This window comes from Cibotium barometz, chromosome 57 (assembly GCF_041138505.1).
Source record: "Cibotium barometz isolate CiBa-2024 chromosome 57, ASM4113850v1, whole genome shotgun sequence".
Lineage (NCBI taxonomy): Eukaryota > Viridiplantae > Streptophyta > Polypodiopsida > Cyatheales > Cibotiaceae > Cibotium > Cibotium barometz.
In genome coordinates this window covers 38899652-38921773 of record NC_141102.1, presented here as the reverse complement: position 1 = coordinate 38921773, position 22122 = coordinate 38899652, and the positions used below count along the sequence as shown (strand labels likewise).

General features: G+C 36.2%; 1 protein-coding gene across 1 annotated transcript; it reads right to left on the bottom strand.

Moving 5' to 3' along the window:
* Window positions 1–13748: 13748 nt before the first annotated feature.
* On the bottom strand, window positions 13749–18371 carry LOC147606730 (cycloartenol-C-24-methyltransferase-like). The gene is made up of 13 exons (XM_086791905.1): window positions 18193–18371; window positions 17760–17826; window positions 17600–17673; window positions 17344–17428; window positions 17203–17258; window positions 16986–17040; window positions 15947–15994; window positions 15531–15614; window positions 14978–15094; window positions 14796–14879; window positions 14469–14594; window positions 14150–14247; window positions 13749–13954 (listed from the first exon to the last, which is right to left on the bottom strand). Exons 1-13 carry the CDS (start codon window positions 18291–18293, stop codon window positions 13897–13899), a joined length of 1053 nt encoding a protein of 350 aa, XP_086648031.1. The 5' UTR covers window positions 18294–18371; the 3' UTR covers window positions 13749–13896.
* Between the last annotated feature and the right edge of the window lie 3751 nt (window positions 18372–22122).

The window sequence follows — 22122 nt, the reverse complement described above, 5'->3', positions numbered from 1 at the left end:
TGCACCTCCTTTAAAGAACTCCCCTTCCTTACATATGTCATACTTTTAATATTGCTCATAATTTTTTTACTAATAAACCTTGTACATTTTCAACTCTTCATCTTATGTGAAATATGCACCTCCTTTAAAGAACTCCTCTTCCTTACATATGTCATACTTTTAATATTGCTCATAATTTTTTACTAATAAACCTTGTACATTTTCAACTCTTCATCTTATGTGAAATATGCACCTCCTTTAAAGAATTCCCCTTCCTTACATATGTCATATTTTTAATATTGCTCATAGTTTTTTACTAATAAACCTTGTACATTTTCAACTCTTCACCTCATGTGAGCATTTACTCATTTTTGGGTATTTTCTTTTTACAAGTTGGATTTATCTCCTCCCTACACATGGATTGATGCTATTGGTCCATAGGAACCTTAATTGGACCATAGTCTAAAGATTTCTGAAAATCTAGACCCTTAGGCTAAGGTTCTTTATAGCTATTTTCAATTAATTCCAATTGCACATTGGAAAATTCTTTTTGAATTTCTGTTTCAGGGGAACTCATCTGAATTAGAAGAGATATTTTTCTATCCAAAAATATTCAAAATCTGAATATTCTCTCTCTAGAATATTTTTCTCTCTCTAGGCTAAAACAGATAGAAACAAGGTCTTTATATTTCTGAAGAGGGATTGATTACAGGGAAAGATACTAGACATCAAAAAGGGGTGGGGGAGGAATCTTACATTCTACCCCACTTAAAAAACGCGAGATGTCCTCATCTCGCAACTTGTGATAATTTCGCAAGATTCACGAATATGAGACTTAGAGAAAAATTTTAATCAAGATTAACCACCAAGATAAGTCTTAAAGAGAGCAAGATTTAAAATACGAACAAGATTTAAACTTTATTCATTCTCGGAACTTATACAGTAAAGATAGAGGAACTCTTTACACTTCCATAAGCCCGTCCATCATATGGTCACAAAAGCAGTCCTCACAAGCTGCACAAGTATAAGGTAACTCATCTATGGGAATGATTCTGTGGGTTATTGCTGCGCCTATCTCAGTGGTATGAGGTGTTCTAACAAAAGGACCTCTGAGAGGCAAGCCAAAAACGGGGTAAAGGCATATCTTCTCATGAGGAAGAAAACACGCCAGTAAGAAGACCCGCTCAGAAAACCCAGGATGCCTTGATCTCATGACGCAGTAGTATCGGGGACCCAAACCCAAAGCTTCAATAACCATGGCCAAGCGGACATTGTTACGAAAGTGCTGCTGACCCCAGGGTGTTACCCTAGTTATGTCTTGATAGGTCCGCCATTTGGTCTGCGCTACAGAAGTTCCCAAGTGAGGGAAAAGTGAGCGCTCATACTGTTCTATAAAATCCTTCTTCACAAACTCACTTGCGTCTTGAAGGTGAGGAATCATTATGGATAAAACTAGTTCTTGTTGCCAAGCCATGAAGGAGATTAAGAAAGAAAGGAGATCGATGGAAGTAAGATTACTGTGAGCGACAAGTAAAAGTTACGACTTATATAAAGGAAGGAGCTAGCGTAACTTAGAAGCCAACGGTAACTTGCCACTGAAGTTTTACCGTCTTTCCATGATTTAGGTTTGACACATTTTTCTATAGAAGGCATTAAGAATTTTGAGATGAAGAGATAAAAGAAGCTTGTAGGCTAAGTCACCTACTTTCATTGAATTCAGATATAAGGCTCACAATATCTGGGGGATAACTTCTTAAACTCCCCAATAGATAAAGAACTTCTTTTGGGCCGTACTCGAATGAAAACCAAAACCTTGGTATCCAAAACACCGATTTTCACTTCTGAACTCATTGTTCTGAATCCTTAAAATAGGCGTGACTCTTGAGAAGTATTCTAGGAAAAGGGTCTTCCTTTTTTAAACAGAAACTTTCTTTTATTTTAGAGAGGGAATAATTATAAGATCAGAAAGGGAGATTCTTACTCCTGTATACCTCGAAGGTTGGGGAGGAATCTTACATTCTACCCCACTTAAAAAGTGCGAGATGTCCTCATCTCGCAAGGTAGAGGACAGCTCTTTTTCTTAAGATCCAATTTTTTTCTGGGGTTCCTTATATTCTGGTCAACCCAACAGAACACTAGGATAAATATCCCTTATATAGAACTCATCATTAAATAACAATTCATTCAGATTATATCATTCATATCTTTAACATGATAATGGTCCATTAGACCGAAAAGTTTCCTTCGGAACATTCCTCCACGGAAATTCAGTCAAGCAAGTCCTCAATTTGACATCCCTTAACTTGATCTACCGATCAAGTATTAACAGCAGCAATCTGACAGCACAACCCACTAATCTCATAGTGATTTGCTGAATTCATTATCATCATTCTAGTTATGAATATCATCACAGGGACTCGTCCCATTCCCCCTCATTGTGGTTTCATTATATTTCAACTAATTTTTAAAAATCATCATTTTTCAATCAGAATTTTCAATCAGAATCCAAATCAATTCATCCATTCTCAAACAGAATTAAAAATCATATCAATCACATTCGAAATCATCATCTAGATAGCATTAACGCTTATAATTTCAAGTCTTAGATTTACTCGTATATACTGTCAGTAAAGAGCTGCAGTATACTCTCGGTATATACGGGTAGTCAAGGCCCTTGGAATTATAAGGTAACTACTATCATGTCTAGGCCTCAAGAAAGTCAAGGATTCTATATAATTGCGGTACTTCCATCTGAAGACCCAACTACCAAATTACGAATTTCAGTTTGAATATCAAATTGTATGAATTATCTCACACAATTATAACCTTTTTGTGTTTCTTCATAAATTTTTGATATATTTGTCTTCTCAGTTGATCTTTATTAACCAAATGCTCTGATACCAACTGTGAGATCCCTGTTCCCACCGAGCAACGGATTCGGGGTACTAGCAGCGGAAGTAGCACTTCTCGCGCGGGACAGGGGTCCCACACTCGGGGCCTCGCCCACGGATATCCGGACAAGAGACTAATCCGTCGGTTTGTCCAAAACCGAAACCGGAAAAACTTCCTTTACCCGGAAAGCACGGGCGATTCCACCAGGATAACTCTTTACTCTAACGTAGTCAAGATCATTACTGATCAAACTGATCTGACTGCACCTTTAACGGTACTTGGTCAAATCAAGGAAGAACTTGCACTTGGATCATTGGGATCAACGCTTTTTTCCCCATCAAGAGGCACAGCCGTTGATTCCTATCCATAGAACAATTTCTATCCGGGATTTACTTCATCTATCGTAATAATAGAAATTAAATCTCGATTTACGGATCCATCAGTCCAGCCTAACCCCATCCGATCCCATGGGTTAGCCAACCGCCCAACCACTGTAGTGATGGGATCCAATTTGGAATTTGGTTAGGTTTTGTCCCGGGTACCAAGGAAAAGAGTTCCAAGGCCCCCTAGCCGGAAGTTCATGCAAACATAAAACTAGCCACACCACTTACACACCCAATATGAAAATTGCCTTTTTCTTAGCATCAGCTAACTTTAAAACAATCCTTTAATGAAACCATAGTACCACTGATCACAATCTTCCAATTTATCCAGTTGATTCATAATTTCCCATCATTCCTTCATCAGAGTATCTATGGCATCATTGGCAACTAGAACGCTCACCACCTGTCCACACAGAGGCCGTTTCCATAGTTCCTAGCCCATAATACTCGGCAATATAATCACTTATCAAGATGGACTCTCGTTGAAGATCAGCAAGATCAACCAACAGATCCATATAAAAGAGCCATGGACTCATCCGTTGAGGACCAGCAAGGTCAGTCAACCAGATCCATGCCCGGTTTCACAAAACAACTCTTACTCCTTGTTCCAATATCTTCCTCGACGCACGCGTGGGTATCCTAGGCGACCCAGAGCCCGAGCACCGTATGGTCAGCACCCTCTAGGATCCTTCGCAGGTGACCTAGCGCTTCACTCATAGGCCGCTTCCTTGGTCCCTCATCCACCGTACCGGAAGCTCACCATTTTAATCGAACCGAGGCTGGTCAAGACCTCGGTCGACCTTGCTACGCGAGACGTCCTCCATTGACTCTCCGTCAGCAGTTGCAACTTTATCAGTTAGGTCTCCACGACCTTAATCACAAGACGGTCAAAATGCTTCCCCAGCATTCTTGACATAAAACAGCCATTTACAAACAGCATTTACAAACAGTTTACAAATACAGTTTCTATATTAACTCTCATTTTTCCACATTATCCCTCATTAATCCACATTACTTATTCCACATTCCATGTATATGTGTACTCATCCAATCACCTCCTTTTCCATCTCTTCACTTCAGATTCCTTCACATCACATATCATATATTCACATCCATGTCCACATCCATACATCCACATCCACATCCACATTCACATCCATACATCCACATCTACATGCTTATCTCCATTTTCACATCCTCATTTATACATCCACATCCCATATCCACATTCATACATACACATCCATATCCACATCCACATCCACATCTACATTCACATCCATGCATCCACATCTACATGCTTACCTCCATTTTCACATCCTCATTTATACATCCACATCCCATATCCACATTCATACATACACATCCATACATCCACATCTACATCCACATACATACATACATCCACATCCACATTCCACATTCACATCTATACATCCACATCTACATTCACATTCACATACATCCACATCCACATTCACATCTATACATCCACATCTACATTCACATTCACATACATCCACATCCACATTCCCATACATCCACATTCCACATTCACATCTACATTCACATTCACATACATCCACATCTACATTCACATTCACATACATCCACATCCCCATTCCCATTCACATCTATACATCCACATCTACATCCACATACATACATACATCCACATCCACATTCCACATTCACATCTATACATCCACATCTACATCCACATTCACATCCATCCACATCCACATTCCCATTCACATCTATACATCCACATCCATTCACATCTATACATCCACATCTACATCCACATTCACATCTATACATCCACATCCATTCACATCTATACATCCACATCTACATTCACATTCACATACATCCACATCTACATTCACATTCACATACATCCACATCCACATTCCACATTCACATCTATACATCCACATCTACATCCACATTCACATACATCCACATCCACATTCCCATTCACATCTATACATCCACATCCATTCACATCTATACATCCACATCTACATCCACATTCACATCTATGCCTATATATCTTCATGCATATATCCATTTTCACGTTCATACATCCACACTCCATCTCCACATCCACACATCCACATACATACATCCATTTCCACATTTCCATTTATATAACCCCATATACCTTCACATCTAATCTTTTACATCACATCCATTCTCGCCCTATCACAACCCATATACATCTTATCCTATCACATACACTTCTTACCTCATCCCCCCATACACATCTTAATTCATCTTATCACCTCCTAACTTATTTCATAAGCATCTTATCACCTCTTATCACACCTCTTATCACATCTCTTATCACCTCCTAACTTATTTCATAAGCATCTTATCACACCTCTTATCACATCTTATCACATCTCTTATCTATTTATAGAATACAAGAGAATTCTTACATTTGATATAAGATTTCTTTACACATTTATTTATGAATAAATTCTATTTAAGGAGATTAATACTTTCAAACTAAAAATCAATCTTTTATGCCTCTTCCTATGCATAAATTCATTTTTAATGAAAATGACACTTTTGAATTAAATTTTAATCTTTTATGCATTTTTCTATACATAAATTCAATTTAGATGAGAATGACACTTTTGAATTAAAAAAAATCAATCTTTTATGCATCTTCTTATGCATAAATTCAATTTGGTAGGAATTACACTTTTAGAATAAAAAATTTTCTCTTATGCATCTAAGTTAAGCATAAAATCCATTTATGAGGAAAATCACACTTTTAGTATAAAAAGAATATCTTTTATGCATACCTATATGCATGAAATTCAATTATGATAAAAGTCACACTTTTATAATAAAATAATCAACTTTTATGCATACCTCTATGCATGAAATCCAATATGATAAAAGTAACACTTTTGATATAAAAATTTTTCCATTATGCATACTTCTATGCATGAAATAAAAATGGTAAAAATAACACTTTTGATATAAAAATTTATCCATTATGCATACTTCTATGCATGAAATAAAAATGGTAAAAATAACACTTTTGATATAAAAATTTATCCATTATGCCTAATATTAAAATTCAATTTCTTCATGATTGTAATGAAATTCTTTCAATTCATCTAGGATGATAATTCCTAGAATATGGTAGGAAGTCCTCTTTTTATGCTTTGAATGAGATTATTTTATGCATAATTTTTATAAAAATTTTGCCATAGCTCCGCTGCTATGACTGATAAATCTCAATTTTTCTAAGGGATAATGCTTATCATTAAGAAAATAATTAAAATAATCTCTAATTGGATTATCAATCCATAATGGATTGAATCATTAATATACATAAACTAAAAGCATAAGAAAAAGCCATTAATTTGGCCTCAAGCATAGCTTAATCTTGGGTTAAGGAAAAGCTTTATGAAAAGCTTGATTTGGATTGAGAATGGGTCATGAGTATGACCATTTCTTGAGTTAGAGAGAGAATTTACATAAGAATCATTAGAATTTAAACATAAATGAAAATTAACTTCAATAGCATTTATTAAATCATGTAACTCTTCACTACTATTCAAACTTCAATAGCATTTTAAAAAAAAAACCATACCAATTAAACTTCTCAAGCTTGAGAGGGGTTGAGAAGAGAGAAACATTGAGAAATTATAGAAAGATCAATATTCACTAATTACCTTACAACTTGCTTGATTCTTTGTTCACGGTAGAGGCCCCCAACCAATCAATTGGTTAAGTATGTTGATGGAGCCACTAATGGGAATTGAAGAAAGAGGGAAGCTCCAAAAACTAGTGAATTATTAAATGAATTCACAGTTCTTGGCTTAGGTGGAGTAGAGTAACGATGCATAAACACTATATATTTTCCAACAAGGGGGAGGCTTCTATTTATAGGAAAAATTGAGCTCCTAACCAAACAAACTGATTCTAGAATTTTCTAAATCAGTTTGGTCAATATTTGACCATTTTTAGGTCAGTTAAGCTAACTTTTTGGAACTAGACTTGAATGAGGAGAGAGGAGAGATGAAATATCTCAATTTTTATGAGTTTAAAACTCATTCAAGCATGTGAAATATGCACCTCCTTTAAAGAACTCCCCTTCCTTACATATGTCATACTTTTAATATTGCTCATAATTTTTTTACTAATAAACCTTGTACATTTTCAACTCTTCATCTTATGTGAAATATGCACCTCCTTTAAAGAACTCCCCTTCCTTACATATGTCATACTTTTAATATTGCTCATAATTTTTTTACTAATAAACCTTGTACATTTTCAACTCTTCATCTTATGTGAAATATGCACCTCCTTTAAAGAACTCCTCTTCCTTACATATGTCATACTTTTAATATTGCTCATAATTTTTTACTAATAAACCTTGTACATTTTCAACTCTTCATCTTATGTGAAATATGCACCTCCTTTAAAGAATTCCCCTTTCTTACATATGTCATATTTTTAATATTGCTCATAGTTTTTTACTAATAAACCTTGTACATTTTCAACTCTTCACCTCATGTGAGCATTTACTCATTTTTGGGTATTTTCTTTTTACAAGTTGGATTTATCTCCTCCCTACACATGGATTGATGCTATTGGTCCATAGGAACCTTAATTGGACCATAGTCTAAAGATTTCTGAAAATCTAGACCCTTAGGCTAAGGTTCTTTATAGCTATTTTCAATTAATTCCAATTGCACATTGGAAAATTCTTTTTGAATTTCTGTTTCAGGGGAACTCATCTGAATTAGAAGAGATATTTTTCTATCCAAAAATATTCAAAATCTGAATATTCTCTCTCTAGAATATTTTTCTCTCTCTAGGCTAAAACAGATAGAAACAAGGTCTTTATATTTCTGAAGAGGGATTGATTACAGGGAAAGATACTAGACATCAAAAAGGGGTGGGGGAGGAATCTTACAAAAACAAACATTATAAAAACTTGACATTAATCAATTAACCATTTACCTAGAATAGAGAATGGTTGGTTTTGTTAGAAAAGAGAGGGAAATGCCTTTTTGTAATGAGGTATAACATTTTTAGAGAAAACCTAAGCATAAAAACCATTTAAAGCCATAAAAACCATTAAATAAGTGAAAAGAAGAATCACCAACTTACTAATGACTTTGAAAGCTTTCCTTTGGCTTGATGGTTTTGAGGGTTCAACTCTTGTTTGAACAAGAGTGGCCAACCAATCTTTGGAAGAGGGAAATGTTAAAAACTAGTGAATTATTAATAAATTCATAGTTCTTGGCTTGGGTGGAGTAGAGTAACCGTGCATAAAATACTATTGTTTGTCAACAAAGAGGGAGGCTTCTATTTATAGGAAAAATTGAGCTCCTAACCAAACAAACTGATTCTAAAAATTTTCAAATCAGTTTGGTCAATTTTTGACCATTTTTAGGTCAGTTAAGCTAATTTTTTGGAACTAGACTTGAATTAGGAGAGAGGAGAGATAAAATATCTCAATTTTTGAAGATTTAAAACTCAATCAAGCATGTGAATTAAGCGCCTCATTGAAGGCCCTCCCCTTCCTTACATATGTGTCAAAAATGGAATTATTATACCCAAAATATCTCATATTTTGATATTACTCATAGTTTCTTACTAATAAACCTTGTACATATTCAACTCTTCAATCAAGCATGTGAATTAAGCGCCTCATTGAAGGGCCTCTCCTTCCTTACATATGTGTCAAAAATAGAATCATTACACCCAAAATATCTCATATTTTGATATTACTCATAGTTTCTTACTAATAAACCTTGTACATATTCAACTCTTCATCTTATGTGAGCATTGAAGGGACTCCCCTTCCTTACATATGTGTCAAGATGGAATCATTATACCCAAAATATCTCATATTATTAAAATTACTCATAGTTTCTTACTAATAAACCTTGTACATAGTCAACTCCTTATCTTATGTGGATGAGGGATCAAGGAAGCGGCCTATGAGTGAAGCGCTAGGTCTCCTACGAAGGATCCTAGAGGGTGCTGACCATACGGTGCTCGGGCTCTGGGTCACCGAAGATACCCACACGTGCGTCATGGAAGATATTGGAAACAAGGAGTAAGAGTTGTTTTCTGAAATCGGGTATGGATCTGGTTGATTGACCTTGCTGGTCCTCAACGGATGAGTCCATGGCTCTCGTATATGGATCTGTTGAATCTTGATCTTGCTGATCTTCAACGAGAATTCCATCTTGATTTTTGTATGTGGAAATATTGTCGGGTACTATGAGCTAGGAATCGAAAAGGCCCCTGAGTGAACAGGTGGTGAGCGTTCTAGTTGCCAATGATGCCATAAGTACATCGATGAATGAATAATTGGAAATATGGATTCAACCAGAGATTCAAGGATTGTCATCAGTGACATAATGGTTTCATTAAAGGATTGTTTTAAAGTTAGCTGATGCTCAGAAAAAGGCAATTTCATATTGGGTGTGTAAGTGGTGTGACTAGTTTTATGTTTGCATGAACTTCCGGCTAGGGGGCCTCGGAACTCTTTTCCCTGGTACCTGGGACAAAACCTAACCAAAAATTTAAAATTGGATCCCTTCACTACAGTGGTTGGGCGGTTGGCTAACCCATGGGACCGGATGGGGTTAGGCTGGACTGATGGATCCGTAAATCGAGACTCAATTTCTGTTATTACGATAGATAAAGTAAATCCCGGATAGAAATTGTTCTATGGATAGGAATCAACGACTGTGCCTCTTGATGGGGAAAAAAGCGTTGATCTCAATGATCCAAGTGCAAGTTTCTTCCTTTTTCTGATCGAGTATCTTTATTAGGTGCAGTTGGATCAGCTTGATCAGTAATGGTCTTGATTACGTTAGAGTAAAGAGTTATTTTGGTAGAATCACCCGTGCTTTCCGGGTAAAGGAAGTTTTTCCGGGTTCGATTTTGGAAAAACCGACGGATTAGTCTCTTGTCCAGATATCCATGGGCGAGGCCCCGAGTGTGGGACCCTGGCCCACGCAGAAGTGCTACTTCCGCTGCTAGCACCCCGAATCCATTGCGCGGTGGGAACAGGGATCTCACATGATGATTCTACTAAATGAATCTCCCATGAATGTGGAGGAAATTTAAAGCATTGTTGAGTAAAAGCAAGTGCGACTAGATTGTAAATTGGAATTGAACTATTTGGATAATCCTTGGATGGACATGGACAATGTTTAATTTAAGGCTAGGTTAAAGATTAAGCAAGGTAAACTCACATATGGAGGTTGGTTATGGCATGCCATGGTGACGATAGAAAAAGAGACCTTGGTTGGCATTGTCACAAATCCTTCCACTTGTGTGTGTGTGTGTGACTGAGAGACCATGGTTGGCATTGCCACACGTCCCTCCACATGTGTGTGTGTGTGTGTGTGTGTGTGTGTGTGTGTGTGTGTGTGTGTGGGTGGGTGGGTGTGTGTAAGGAGTTAAAAAGCCCTAAAACACTACCCTAACCAAAGTCCATAATGAATCAAAAGGTCTCATAAATTTAAATGCAAGATTATAAAAAATGATAAGCAAGACGAGTGGTACAATAGGAATCATGAACAACCAAAGGTTACAACTTAGGCAAGTAGATCACTAGGCCACAGTAGAAATCTTGAGAACAGTCAGAATCGGAGCTAGCAAGAATGGAAAGGAGGAGTCTCTTACCTACCACCATCATTGGAAGATGTGTCAGGGACACCCCCCACTTGTTATCGAGGTCACCACCTATTTGGTCCTATTTTGAGTTATGAAACACATAAGAAAATATGTGGGAATGTGGTAGATCACTTTATATTCTCATTAAGGTAGGTTTCATGTGAAGATAGTTTTATTAATTACTAGGCATGGGTTTCAAGGTGTGAAATCATCATTTAAATATTGTAGTATTTTTTATCTGATTCGGATCACTTTCCACACATTATACTCAATTGTTTAAAGGACCAATAATTTTAGTATTTACACCACCTTATGCATTAACATGTGTAACCCAGATTCAAATGGTATCATCAGTTTATATCATAAGCGAGTTAATTAAATATACTATCTATAAGGATTAAGGAAACAAGCCTTAGCTATTATGTCAGCATCCTAGTTCTTAAGGTTGAAATAGGGTAGGAATAAGTGATTAACTAAACTGTGTACTATGTAACTCGAAATAATAACACAAATCTCAGTCTACGGGATAAAATGTAGCACATTTCTATATTCTAAAAAGCTAAAAGGGATACCATTTAGCCAACTAAGGCTGATACATCATAATTGGGAAAAAAATAGTAAGGTAGTACCCAACCAAACTGTGTACAATATCAGCTTTGTATGATAATTACGTGTGCCAGGGAAGCACCCAAATAAACTAGCACAAAAGCTAAACCAGCCACATTGAGTGAATATTCTAATATTTCAGATAGCATTCATGCATAATGAGGTAGTTAATGGTGGTAATCACCTCAAACCAGAGCTAAGTTCTATCTTAAAAAATACCAGTCAGTTAAATGGACTCCCAATAGATTATACAAGTCCAAGGAACAATTGATTAAATCAGTTTTAGTAACAGCATACTAATAAGGTTAACAGTAATTGGAAAGTAACCATTAGTATAGAAACTCAACTACAATTGAGCACATTTCTACCTTCAAATGGACTCCTAGTAGATTATACAAGTCTAAGGAATAATTAAGTAGATCAATTTAAGTTAGTAACATCACACTAATAACGTGAAGAGTAATTGGAAAAGTAACCATTAGTATAGAAACTCAACTACAATTGAGCACATTTCTACCTTCAAATCAACTAAAAGGGATATAATTCAGCAAGCAGAAGTCATCCTTACCAATGAGAAGCAAACGGTAAGGTAGGGTTACTACATCCTCAGGGAAACTCATGAGGTTTAAAAAAACTAATTTATTGTCCATTAAGGGAGCCAATGGTGTTAAATTCTATCTAAAAATTGAGTCTCAAAACTCCACCCACACATGTTATTCAAATGTCAGAACGTCGGTAGTAGTGTCAAAGGCATAGTGCCAGGGTCAAAGTCACAAATGGGGTTCCAAGATCAGAAACACTCATCAGTGTACAAGTGCTAATTTTCCAACACCTACAGTCAAAGCCTCATCCCTACCCATTGAAAACAGAGGAGCCTATATTCCCATAGCACTTAAAAATTTATCATTAGTCATCAGCCTCATCCCTACCCATTGAAAACAGAGGAGCCTATACTCCAATAGCACTTAAAAATTTATCATTAGTCATCAGCTTATACAAGTAAAAAAGGACTAGACATCTTGCTTTCCAACAAGACTTGTAGAGGGTTACTCTACTTGAGCCATGTTGGTTGCCAAGTAATCCAATTGGTAGATGCAAAGTAGAGGATGTATTTCACAATTTGTAATAGTCCTTGTTTAAATAGAACCATCGGGGAGCCCCTGTCATCATCAAGGCAGAAATCGGCTGAAGTAGCTCATCCTCTCAACAACCTACCCTCAGTAGATCAAGTCACTACCCATGCATTAAAGCATATCATTATGGTGGCGGTGGATACCAAAAATGGAGAACTGCAGAGGGTAATGTACATACAAACCCTTAACCCATGACGAGAAAACAATAAACACGAATGCGGTGAGCAAAGAATCAACCTAAAAATGGGAAGTAGATGATTAGTTTTATATGTTCACAGTAGCCCTCTTAGCTAAGTACCCATAAGGTGAGTTCCCAAAATTAGGAGGGAGGTTAGAATTATGGGCAAGGAACATCCACTTTCGGTATGTGAGGTTAAAGAATAAGCATACTACACATTAGGGTAGAGAGATAAATAGAACAAACTGCTAGGGTAGCAAGGTTCCATGAGAATTATTTATGTTAAATTTGTGCGTGTGTGTGTGTGTGTGTGTGTGTGTGTGTGTGTGTGTGTGTGTGTGTGTGTGTGTGTGTGAGAGAGAGAGAGAGAGGGGGGGAGGAAATTTGTGTGTGTGTGTGTGTGTGTGTGTGTGTGTGTGTGTGTGAGGGAAGTTTGGAAGGGAAAGAGAAGCTGGAAAAGAGCTCAATTTGTGTTTGTGTGTGTGGGTGGGTGTGTGTACATTTTTTAATTGGGATAACCGAGTTTTTGTTTAAATAATCAGGTACCAACCCTTTAGGGTATCAAAGAAACCTTTTAAGGTGAGAGAGAGAGAGAGAGAGAGAGAGAGAGAAATCCAATTCAAAATGAGTGATTATTCATCTTCTCGTCGTTGACTAGAGCTTCTGAGCCCCAAGAAGAGCACAAAGATATCTCCAAGATAAGATAGTTCAAAATACATCTCTGATAAGTAAATTTACATTATTCTCTAACAATTTTCATTCTCAAATATGAGGAATTCTTAAAGGTTTTAAAAGGTAGTGCATAGTGATAACACTAGGTTGCTTTAATAGAAACTCGAAGCCTCATAAATACAAGTCACGGAAGTGCTTTATAAAGGTGTAGTTTACTGACATTGTGCATTGATATGAGGTTCAATTTCAACTCATATTAAAATCCAACGTATAGCCTTTAGAAGCTAGAACATGCTCTATTACGAGTGGTAAAACCACCAACCAAACAAATGAGTAGGTTTAAGTTTCTCAAGAAGGAAAATAATCTATAACTATAAGATGATTAGCACTCAAGTGGCTTTTTCACAAGGTAGAAGTATATTGGTGTAAAAATCTTCAACCTGGAGAGAAACACAGAAGCTTTAGAAGCTTGAGACAAGTCAATGTGATACATGTGAAGCAAGGATTACAACTCAATGTGATACATGTGAACCAAAACATACAACTCTAATATGACCACATTGATTTTATCAACAATAAAATGTGGAATTTTTTTGGGGTTTTTTCCAAAGTATGGGAAAGAATTTTCAACTTACTTGCCTCCCGCAAGAAGTCCATTTCCTGATCTCTCTAGAAGGTGACTCACTTCAAGGCTTCCTTTGGGCACCACGTGAGAAAGCTCCAACATCCATAGCTTTATGAATCACCATCAAAATTAATCTTAATCACAATTACATAGTGCACTAAGCTATGATCATAGTTACGTTAAACACTTTAGACTCGAGCATGCCACTTCGCCACTTTCGATTAGCCTACTTAATGATATTAAGACATAATGCTAGCACATAATCAGTATTAATTACCTACTTCATGAGATTAAGATACAATGTTGTTAAGGTCTAGTAGCCTAATTACCAATTTGCGTCCAACATAACGACCCAAGCCTGTGGTGCGAAAACCATTGAGAGAGAGCCTCCTTGGGTTCAATGGTTCATACCAAGGCACTTGGGATGTCTCCGCAAAGTCCCCCTCCGTCACCACCTTTATGATTAGTAAATAATAACATATAAGTGAAGCACTATGACCACTTTCTCAAAACAATATTCATCCTTCCATTCAAATCAGATTTTAAAGTAGATTAATTATTCCAATTTCCAAAGTAAAGAGTCCTTTTTGATCAATCAAGTTTACCCACTCCACCAAACTTATAATCTCTTTTGAGCATAATGCTATGGATAATACCTCAAATCCTGCTTCTTTCAAAGCATCTAGGTATTGATCTGTTGTAAGAATATCTGGTATTCCACTCCCAAGCTCAATCTCTGCCTACACTTCAAGGACTAAAACAATTAGTGGTTAAAAAATGATTAGTCTATGATAATTTGCTAGTACTAATGAATGAATTGATATGGTTTAATTCAAACCTTGATGCTTTTGTGGTGTGAGAAGTTGGGATCATATGCTTTTGTCATGCACCAGTCAAACCCAGCTAAAAGCTGCCCGGGCTTTAGCACTCGTTTTAGCTCTTTGTATAGAGCAACCTACATAATATTAATAATCAACTGCATGTGTTACTTCTTGGTCATAAGGTAAGCTTAAATTGAAAATCTTAAACATCAATTAGTTTTATAATCAAAAAACCCAGAATTTGTATCCTTGATTCTTAGGCAAGCTCACCATTTACGAGTTTGAATTTCCTATTGCTATAATTCTTCATAATTGTGTTCGTGTGTGCATGCACTCTCACTATTATACTTATTGTGTGAACTTGCTCTTCTTTTTAAGGACATATTACTCTTCAAATACCACTCATAATTTACGTTGCAAGAAGGGGGGATCAAAATGTATATTTCAAAAAAAATCTAAACTACCTTTGAAAAGTAAAGGACACACTAAAAGAAGAGAGAGAGAGAGAGAGAGATTATTTTTATTTTCTTAAAACATTCTTATTACTGTTACATTTTGTAACTTGCTCACCAAATTTGGCGCATGGCAACAAGCCTCCATGTTGTAAATTGCATCATACATGTTGTCTGGCACTGGTATTTTCATAAAATCAGCCTAAATGCACATTCAAAAAAGGGCCATTAGATTAATATTTAATCATGTGTGCATGCATGTGTACACATGTGTGTGTGCATGCATGTGTACACGTGTGTGTGTGCTCCATTATTTCATTAGAAAGGTGAAACTGTGACCAGCATCTTTTACTTAAACATTGCAAGGGCATCCATCCTCAATGGTTTCTCAAAATAACACCTTTCTTTTGAAGGGATTTTCTTTTTCTTCTTATTTTAATGCCCTTACAACAACGAGTAGGGTAAAAAGCCCCAAGAAGGGTCCCAAGTCTTCAAAAATTGAGGGATGCTAGTATTTGGGAAAATAAAACTTACTTTTAGAAAATTGCATTCCTTGGCGAGGCCAAATTGCTCATTCAACACCTGCAAGCTCACAAAATGTGTGGTGATAATAGATTCCATTAGGGCAAGCTCACAAAATGTGTGGTGGCAAGACATTCCATTAGGGCACAAACATTGTTTTTTGAGATTAATTTTTATGGAATATGCCTTTGCATTAAGGTATTAATGTGTTTTGGACCTTAGGCTTGTTATAAGGTTTTTGACCTATGAGACACAAGATTTGAGGGATTTTAGTGATGATGATGATGTGAAAGTTGGCATGGAGATTTTAGTGATGGATGATGATATGAAAGTTGGCAACAACAACAACAACAACAACAAAAAAAGCAACCCCTCTCTCTTTGTCGCTCTTTCTCGTGGAGCACTCTCTCTCTCTCTCTCTCTCTCTCTCTCTCTCTCTCAAGCTGCACCTATGTCTCTCTGATTGTTTGCACTGCTCTCCACCATGAGGGTATGTCTGCTCTCTCTCACTCATTATCTGCAGTGACTTGATATAATAAGGTCCTTAACCTTATTAATAAGGTTGCAAGCCTTTGAAAATCCTTTATTAATTAATGCACTCAATAATTAATCAAAAAGTAGCTAATAGGTACCCATGAAGAAGATTCTATTCATTCTCACTTTTCTAAGGTTTTTAACCTTAATAATGCCTTTAAGATTAGATCATCATCAACTAATTAATTGATTTTCGTAAGCTCACAAAATGACAAAATGTGTGGTGACAATAATAGGTTCCATTAATTTCCACTTTTCTAAGATTTTTAACCTTAATAATGCCTTTAAGATTTTGAAGCGTAGGTCACCATCAACTAATTAATTAATTATTATTCCTTTTCCACAAACTTAGGGTCCCTATTTGCTGGAAATATTGTTAAAAATTATTGCATTGAAAGCAATCTTCTGATAATGCACGATGTAGAAATTAAGGTGGGTGATCCAGATCTAGATCTACGCAGGCCAATTATATAACGATTAATTTTCTGTTAAAAAAAGTAATTAGCTTGAAACTTACAGTTCCTCGCTTGATTTGGTACTCGTTATTGTTAAGTCCGGTGATTGAAGCACCACTGAAAACAGTGGAAGATAAGACATAGGAAACAGTTTAATTTGAATTATGCGTAATAATTAAGGCATAATTATATCGATCAAATGCGTTAATTGAACTGCACATTATCGTAATTTGAAACGGAAATGTAATCTATTTTGTAAGGCTGATGATGAGTGCAGACCTAAAAGCAGCGATTTCCCGCAAGGGTCCTCCAACGCCACATCCAACGTCTAACACCTTCTTGAAGAAAAACCAGGAAACCCATCGTAAATCTTAACCACATTGAGCATCAATAATTAGCCAATAATTATTAGCTACTAACCTTCATTCCTGGCTTCAATCCTAGCCGGAGAGCAATGTGATGCTCCTGCCTTTTGATGCTCTCTCGGAAGGTCTCTCCATGCAACCTATTAGCAAGAAACGCATGCTCGTGAAATTGATCCACTAATCCAAATGCCGATGCTGGCTAATCAATATAATCGAATAATTAATTACATATTTGCTGCTGCTGACTAACCCAAATGGTGATTATGAGAACTAATTACATATATATCCGAGTGCTGTAATCATGAACTCACCTGTGACCGAAATGGAACGATTGGCCCCATGCATATTCATAGAAGGCGATGACAAGGTCATAGTATATGTTGGCCTTTCCAAAATGGGCAAAGAGAAACAGAATTAGTATAATTAATGCTGCATTATAATGCAGCCTAGTAGAGTTTAGGGGTTAATTACCATGGTGGCGTAGTTGAGCTTCCTTGTTTCTTCATCTCCACCATGGGTGGTATGTAGCTTTTCATAGCTGTTTGATGTTAAAAAGATTAAGGAAAATAAGTAATCCGAGTTAAGAGATGTGACGAAAAACGTACTGCTTGCTTTTGCAAAATTGTGTGAAGAAACGAGGTGGTGATTTGGTGCATGCAGAGGATACGTTTAAATCCGTGATTATCACATGTACTTAAGTCGATAATTATAGGATTAGCTCACAATTAATAGCAAACGAATCAGAGCACAAAGGTTACAATTAATTGCAAACAAGTTATAGGAGCCCGAAGGTTACAATTAACTGCAAACAGATTAGCAAGCGAGGCGCCAAGTAATGATAATTAGGAGATTGGATTAGGCCAGCATTAATCAAGATAATGGAGTTTTGATTATAATTACGCACGAGGTAAGCGCAGCTTTGAGATGGGATGGAGAGATGCTGCCACCGAGGTTGCAAATGAAGTGGTAAGCCTCGTGAACAAGGGTGCTATAATTACCAGCCATATTTGTTAAACTCCAAGTTCTTAAACTCCAAGCTTAATTACACAAAACCCAAACCACGCACGAGCTTAAACTTAAGGTAGAGTTGCTTGCCCTTTTAACAAGCCTCCCCTTGGAGTGCCCAACTCTCTCTCACCTCACACGTGTACCCAAAGTCTCTCTCACACTCTCTCTTTCTCTCTCTCACACTCACACACGCACACACAATCGCTTATAAAAATCCTTTTCTTGTCACCCCAACTCTCTATTAAAAAAATCCACACATGAAACTCCATGCCCTTACGTTAAGCCTCCTTTCAAGTGATTCCTTCTTATTTGTTACCATCACATGATTTGACAGGCTTGTCCAAGCATCTTTCATCGTTTCAATTCATTACTACTAAAGCGATAGATATCTTCTCCCATTAATCAAAATAAAGGTCACTCACAAGGATTTACACCTACAAATTAGTTCAATGAATGTTCACTTTTCAGGATCCTGAAAGTCATGAAGCCTAAGACAAAGTATTTTCCAATAAATCAAAATAAAGGTGATGATCCAAAGGCAAAGTATTTTCCAATAAATCAAAATAAAGGTGATGATCCAAAGGCAACACGACTTTAGAAATAAAAATTAGCTATACGTTCACTTTCACGATCCTAAAAAAAGTCATGAGACAATGTACTTTGTGTTTGAATTTTGGAACCTTACATATGGATGACACACTTTCAAGGACCCTTCATGCTTGTTGGGACCCTACCTATCATACAATTTTAGTAGAGCATCAAGGAAAAGAGGAAAAAAATAACTTTTAGAATCCTTTAAAAAGTCATGAAGCCTAAGACAATGTACTATGTGTTTAAATTTTGGAACCTTACCCATGGATGACACACAAGTCCAAGGGCCTAATTTATTAGCCATGCTATCTTGGTAGTGTCACAGATGAAGTCCAAGGCTCCATGCATTGGCCATGCTACATTGGTAGTGTGTAGATGATGAGTATTAGTGATATTACTACTTTATGGTTGCATGGTCAATTGTATCTACTTCCACCCACCACAATGGATGACTTATTCTTCCCATGTAAGTGCTTCGACGACAAAGGGATTTTCGATGCCCTCATAAAAGCTATAGCATGTCGGGAGCATACCAACGAAGCTAGCAGTGAGAACTGAGATGGGAGTGGAGGAGAGAAAAAGGGAAAAACTTGCATCACAAAACAAGGATGAGTGTCAAGAGTACTATATGCAATGATATTAAATTTTCGAGTAACTTTTTTGTAACGTCTAGAAGTTTATATATTTTAGGATGAAGATAAGGAGGACAACAAAAGAGAGTTAAACATGCCTCACCATTCCATGGCATCTAGGAGATTACGAAGGGGATTTAGGCTTCAAATGGAACGTATGGCCGAACAACATCCCCCCTCATCTATCAACACTTGTCAATGAAATTCCCCCAAGCTCAATGCCACATGAGATTGAAGAGGATTTTGTCATGGAAGAGATGACGCAAGACTTGGTGGCACACAAGATTGAAGAAGGCAAAGCACCACCTCAAATGTTAAAACCTTGCAATAAGAAGAAAAGACACCATTATTTAAGGGGTGTTAATACTCTACCCTCTCATCAAACTTGGTGGAGCTATTAAACTTGCAAACAACTTATGGATGGAGTGATGCAACTGTTACAAGCCTTCTTTGGTAAGGTCCTATTTATATACTCTTCTCCCTTTGCAATATAAACACTGTTGCGGGGACAAAATAGGTAATATTTTCTGAAAACGAGAAACATTTGGCATCTTTCAAAGATTTTATAAAAAAAAATCAGTTTTTTACCTCTTTTAAAAAAGTGGTCTACGCATGCGTACAACACTGCCAAAAAACAATAATATTTTGGGCACTTTACATGTTTCTTACAAAAATTGACATGAAAAAAAAAAGACTTCATTTTGCTTACTTTTTGAGATTATAATTAAAAATCTAACAATAAGTTTTCAAAAAACATGCCAAAATAGAGACAATGTTTATTATATCCATCTTCAATCCATTTAAAAAATGATTCAACTGTAAAAGAAGCCATTTTCTAAACATATAGCTTATGGCATAGGTATGGTACCTCATACCATTTAAAAAATGATACAACTGTAAAAGAAGCCATTTTCTAAACATATAGCTTATGGCATAGGTATGGTACCTCATAATCATTGCTACATCATCACTAGTCGATGTGCCTTTTATTGAGAAGGTAGACGAGGCATCCTCTTCTTAACTATCCACAAATATAATTTTTTTCTTCTATGTGTACACTTGAAGCTTAGACTCCTTCGGTCATCTGCCATGTTAGAATGATTGAGAATGTGCTACAGAGTGCAACTATAAAAAACTACTTGTATAATTATATTACAAAAACGTTATCTTGATACAATTATTATCTTAATTGTAAAACCCTATTTTGACTCTCGATGAGAGTAGTATTAAAATCCATTTTGAAGCTCTTAAGTATCACAATTGCTTAATTGATAATATATACTTTTTAACAAGAGTTCGTTACATACATATGAATTTTAAAATATCATGAATAAGCTATTTAAAAGTTGTCTAATTTTAAAAAATAATTCCACACTCATTTTTAAAGAAGATGTGTTGATGTGACAAAAAAGGGTTAAATGGTAATTTTAGTTATTGAATGAGTTTAGAAAGTATGAAAAATGTCTGTTTAAGAAACAAAATTTTATACTTTTCAAAATACTTTTTTGTAAAATATCAGGCAGGGACTTTAGGTTCGAATCCTACTGGTTACTACATGTAGTAAGGATGTTTTAGCTATAACATTTACGGATAACTTAATGCTGAGTAAGAACTTCTCAGCTAAGAGTTGATGTTTTATATCAACTTGATACAAAACATTAACTTTTATGAAAATTTGATATTTTGCATCAAGTTGATGTAAAACATTAACTTTATATTCAAAACATTAGCTTTCTATGCAAAAGATCAACTTTTTTACAATACTTGATGTTTTGTATCAACATTATACAAAACATCAACTTCTCACAAAACTTGATGTTTATATCAACTTTGATGCAAAACATCAAGTTTAATGAAAAAGTTGATCGATGTTTTGCATAAAATCGATGTAAAACATCAACTTTTTCATAAACTCGATGTTTTGCATCGAGGAGTTGATGCAAAACATCAACTTTTCCACACAACTCGATGTTTAGCATCAAGTTGATGCAAAACATCAACTTTTCCACACAACTCGATGTTTTGTATCAAAGTTGATGCAAAACATCAACTTTTCCACACAACTCGATGTTTTGCATCAAAGTTGATGCAAAACATCAACTCTACCACAAAACTTAATGTTTTGCATCAAGTTTCAGATGCTCCAGAGAAGAAAGTTGGAGGATCGGAGATCGATTTTCACAACCGGCCTGTTTTAGCAATTCCATCTGCATTGACATGCTTAGACGACCTATTCCACAACTTGTGAGTACCAACACGACTATGTTTTGATGTAATTTACTGATGTCACAAAGTGACTTGCTGCATCAGCAAGTTGCTTTGTGACGTCTACAAATCGCATCGAAATATAGTTGTGTTCATGCTCAAAATTTATGAAATAGGTCATCTGAGAATGTACATGCGGATGGAATCGCTAAAAAAGGCCGTTTGTGAAAATCAACCTCCGATCCTCTAACTTTTTTCTCCATAGCATTCCATCCCTAAAATGATGTCTACATGACCCAAGCTCATGACATGAAAATCAAGTTTATCTGAGTATAACTGGATGTCTAATAGTAGTTTTGACACCTTCTTGTCCCATAATTGGACTTGTCCTCCAATCA

Coding starts and splice junctions, on each gene's coding strand:
- LOC147606730 (XM_086791905.1), bottom strand. CDS start 18,293: ATGGCTGGTAATTATAGCACCCTTGTTCACGAGGCTTACCACTTCATT. Junction 17,429..17,599: donor TCGTTCCATTTCGGTCACAG/GTGAGTTCATGA, acceptor TCTTGCTAATAG/GTTGCATGGAGAGACCTTCC. Junction 14,248..14,468: donor GTTATGTTGGACGCAAATTG/GTAATTAGGCTA, acceptor TGATTCATAAAG/CTATGGATGTTGGAGCTTTC.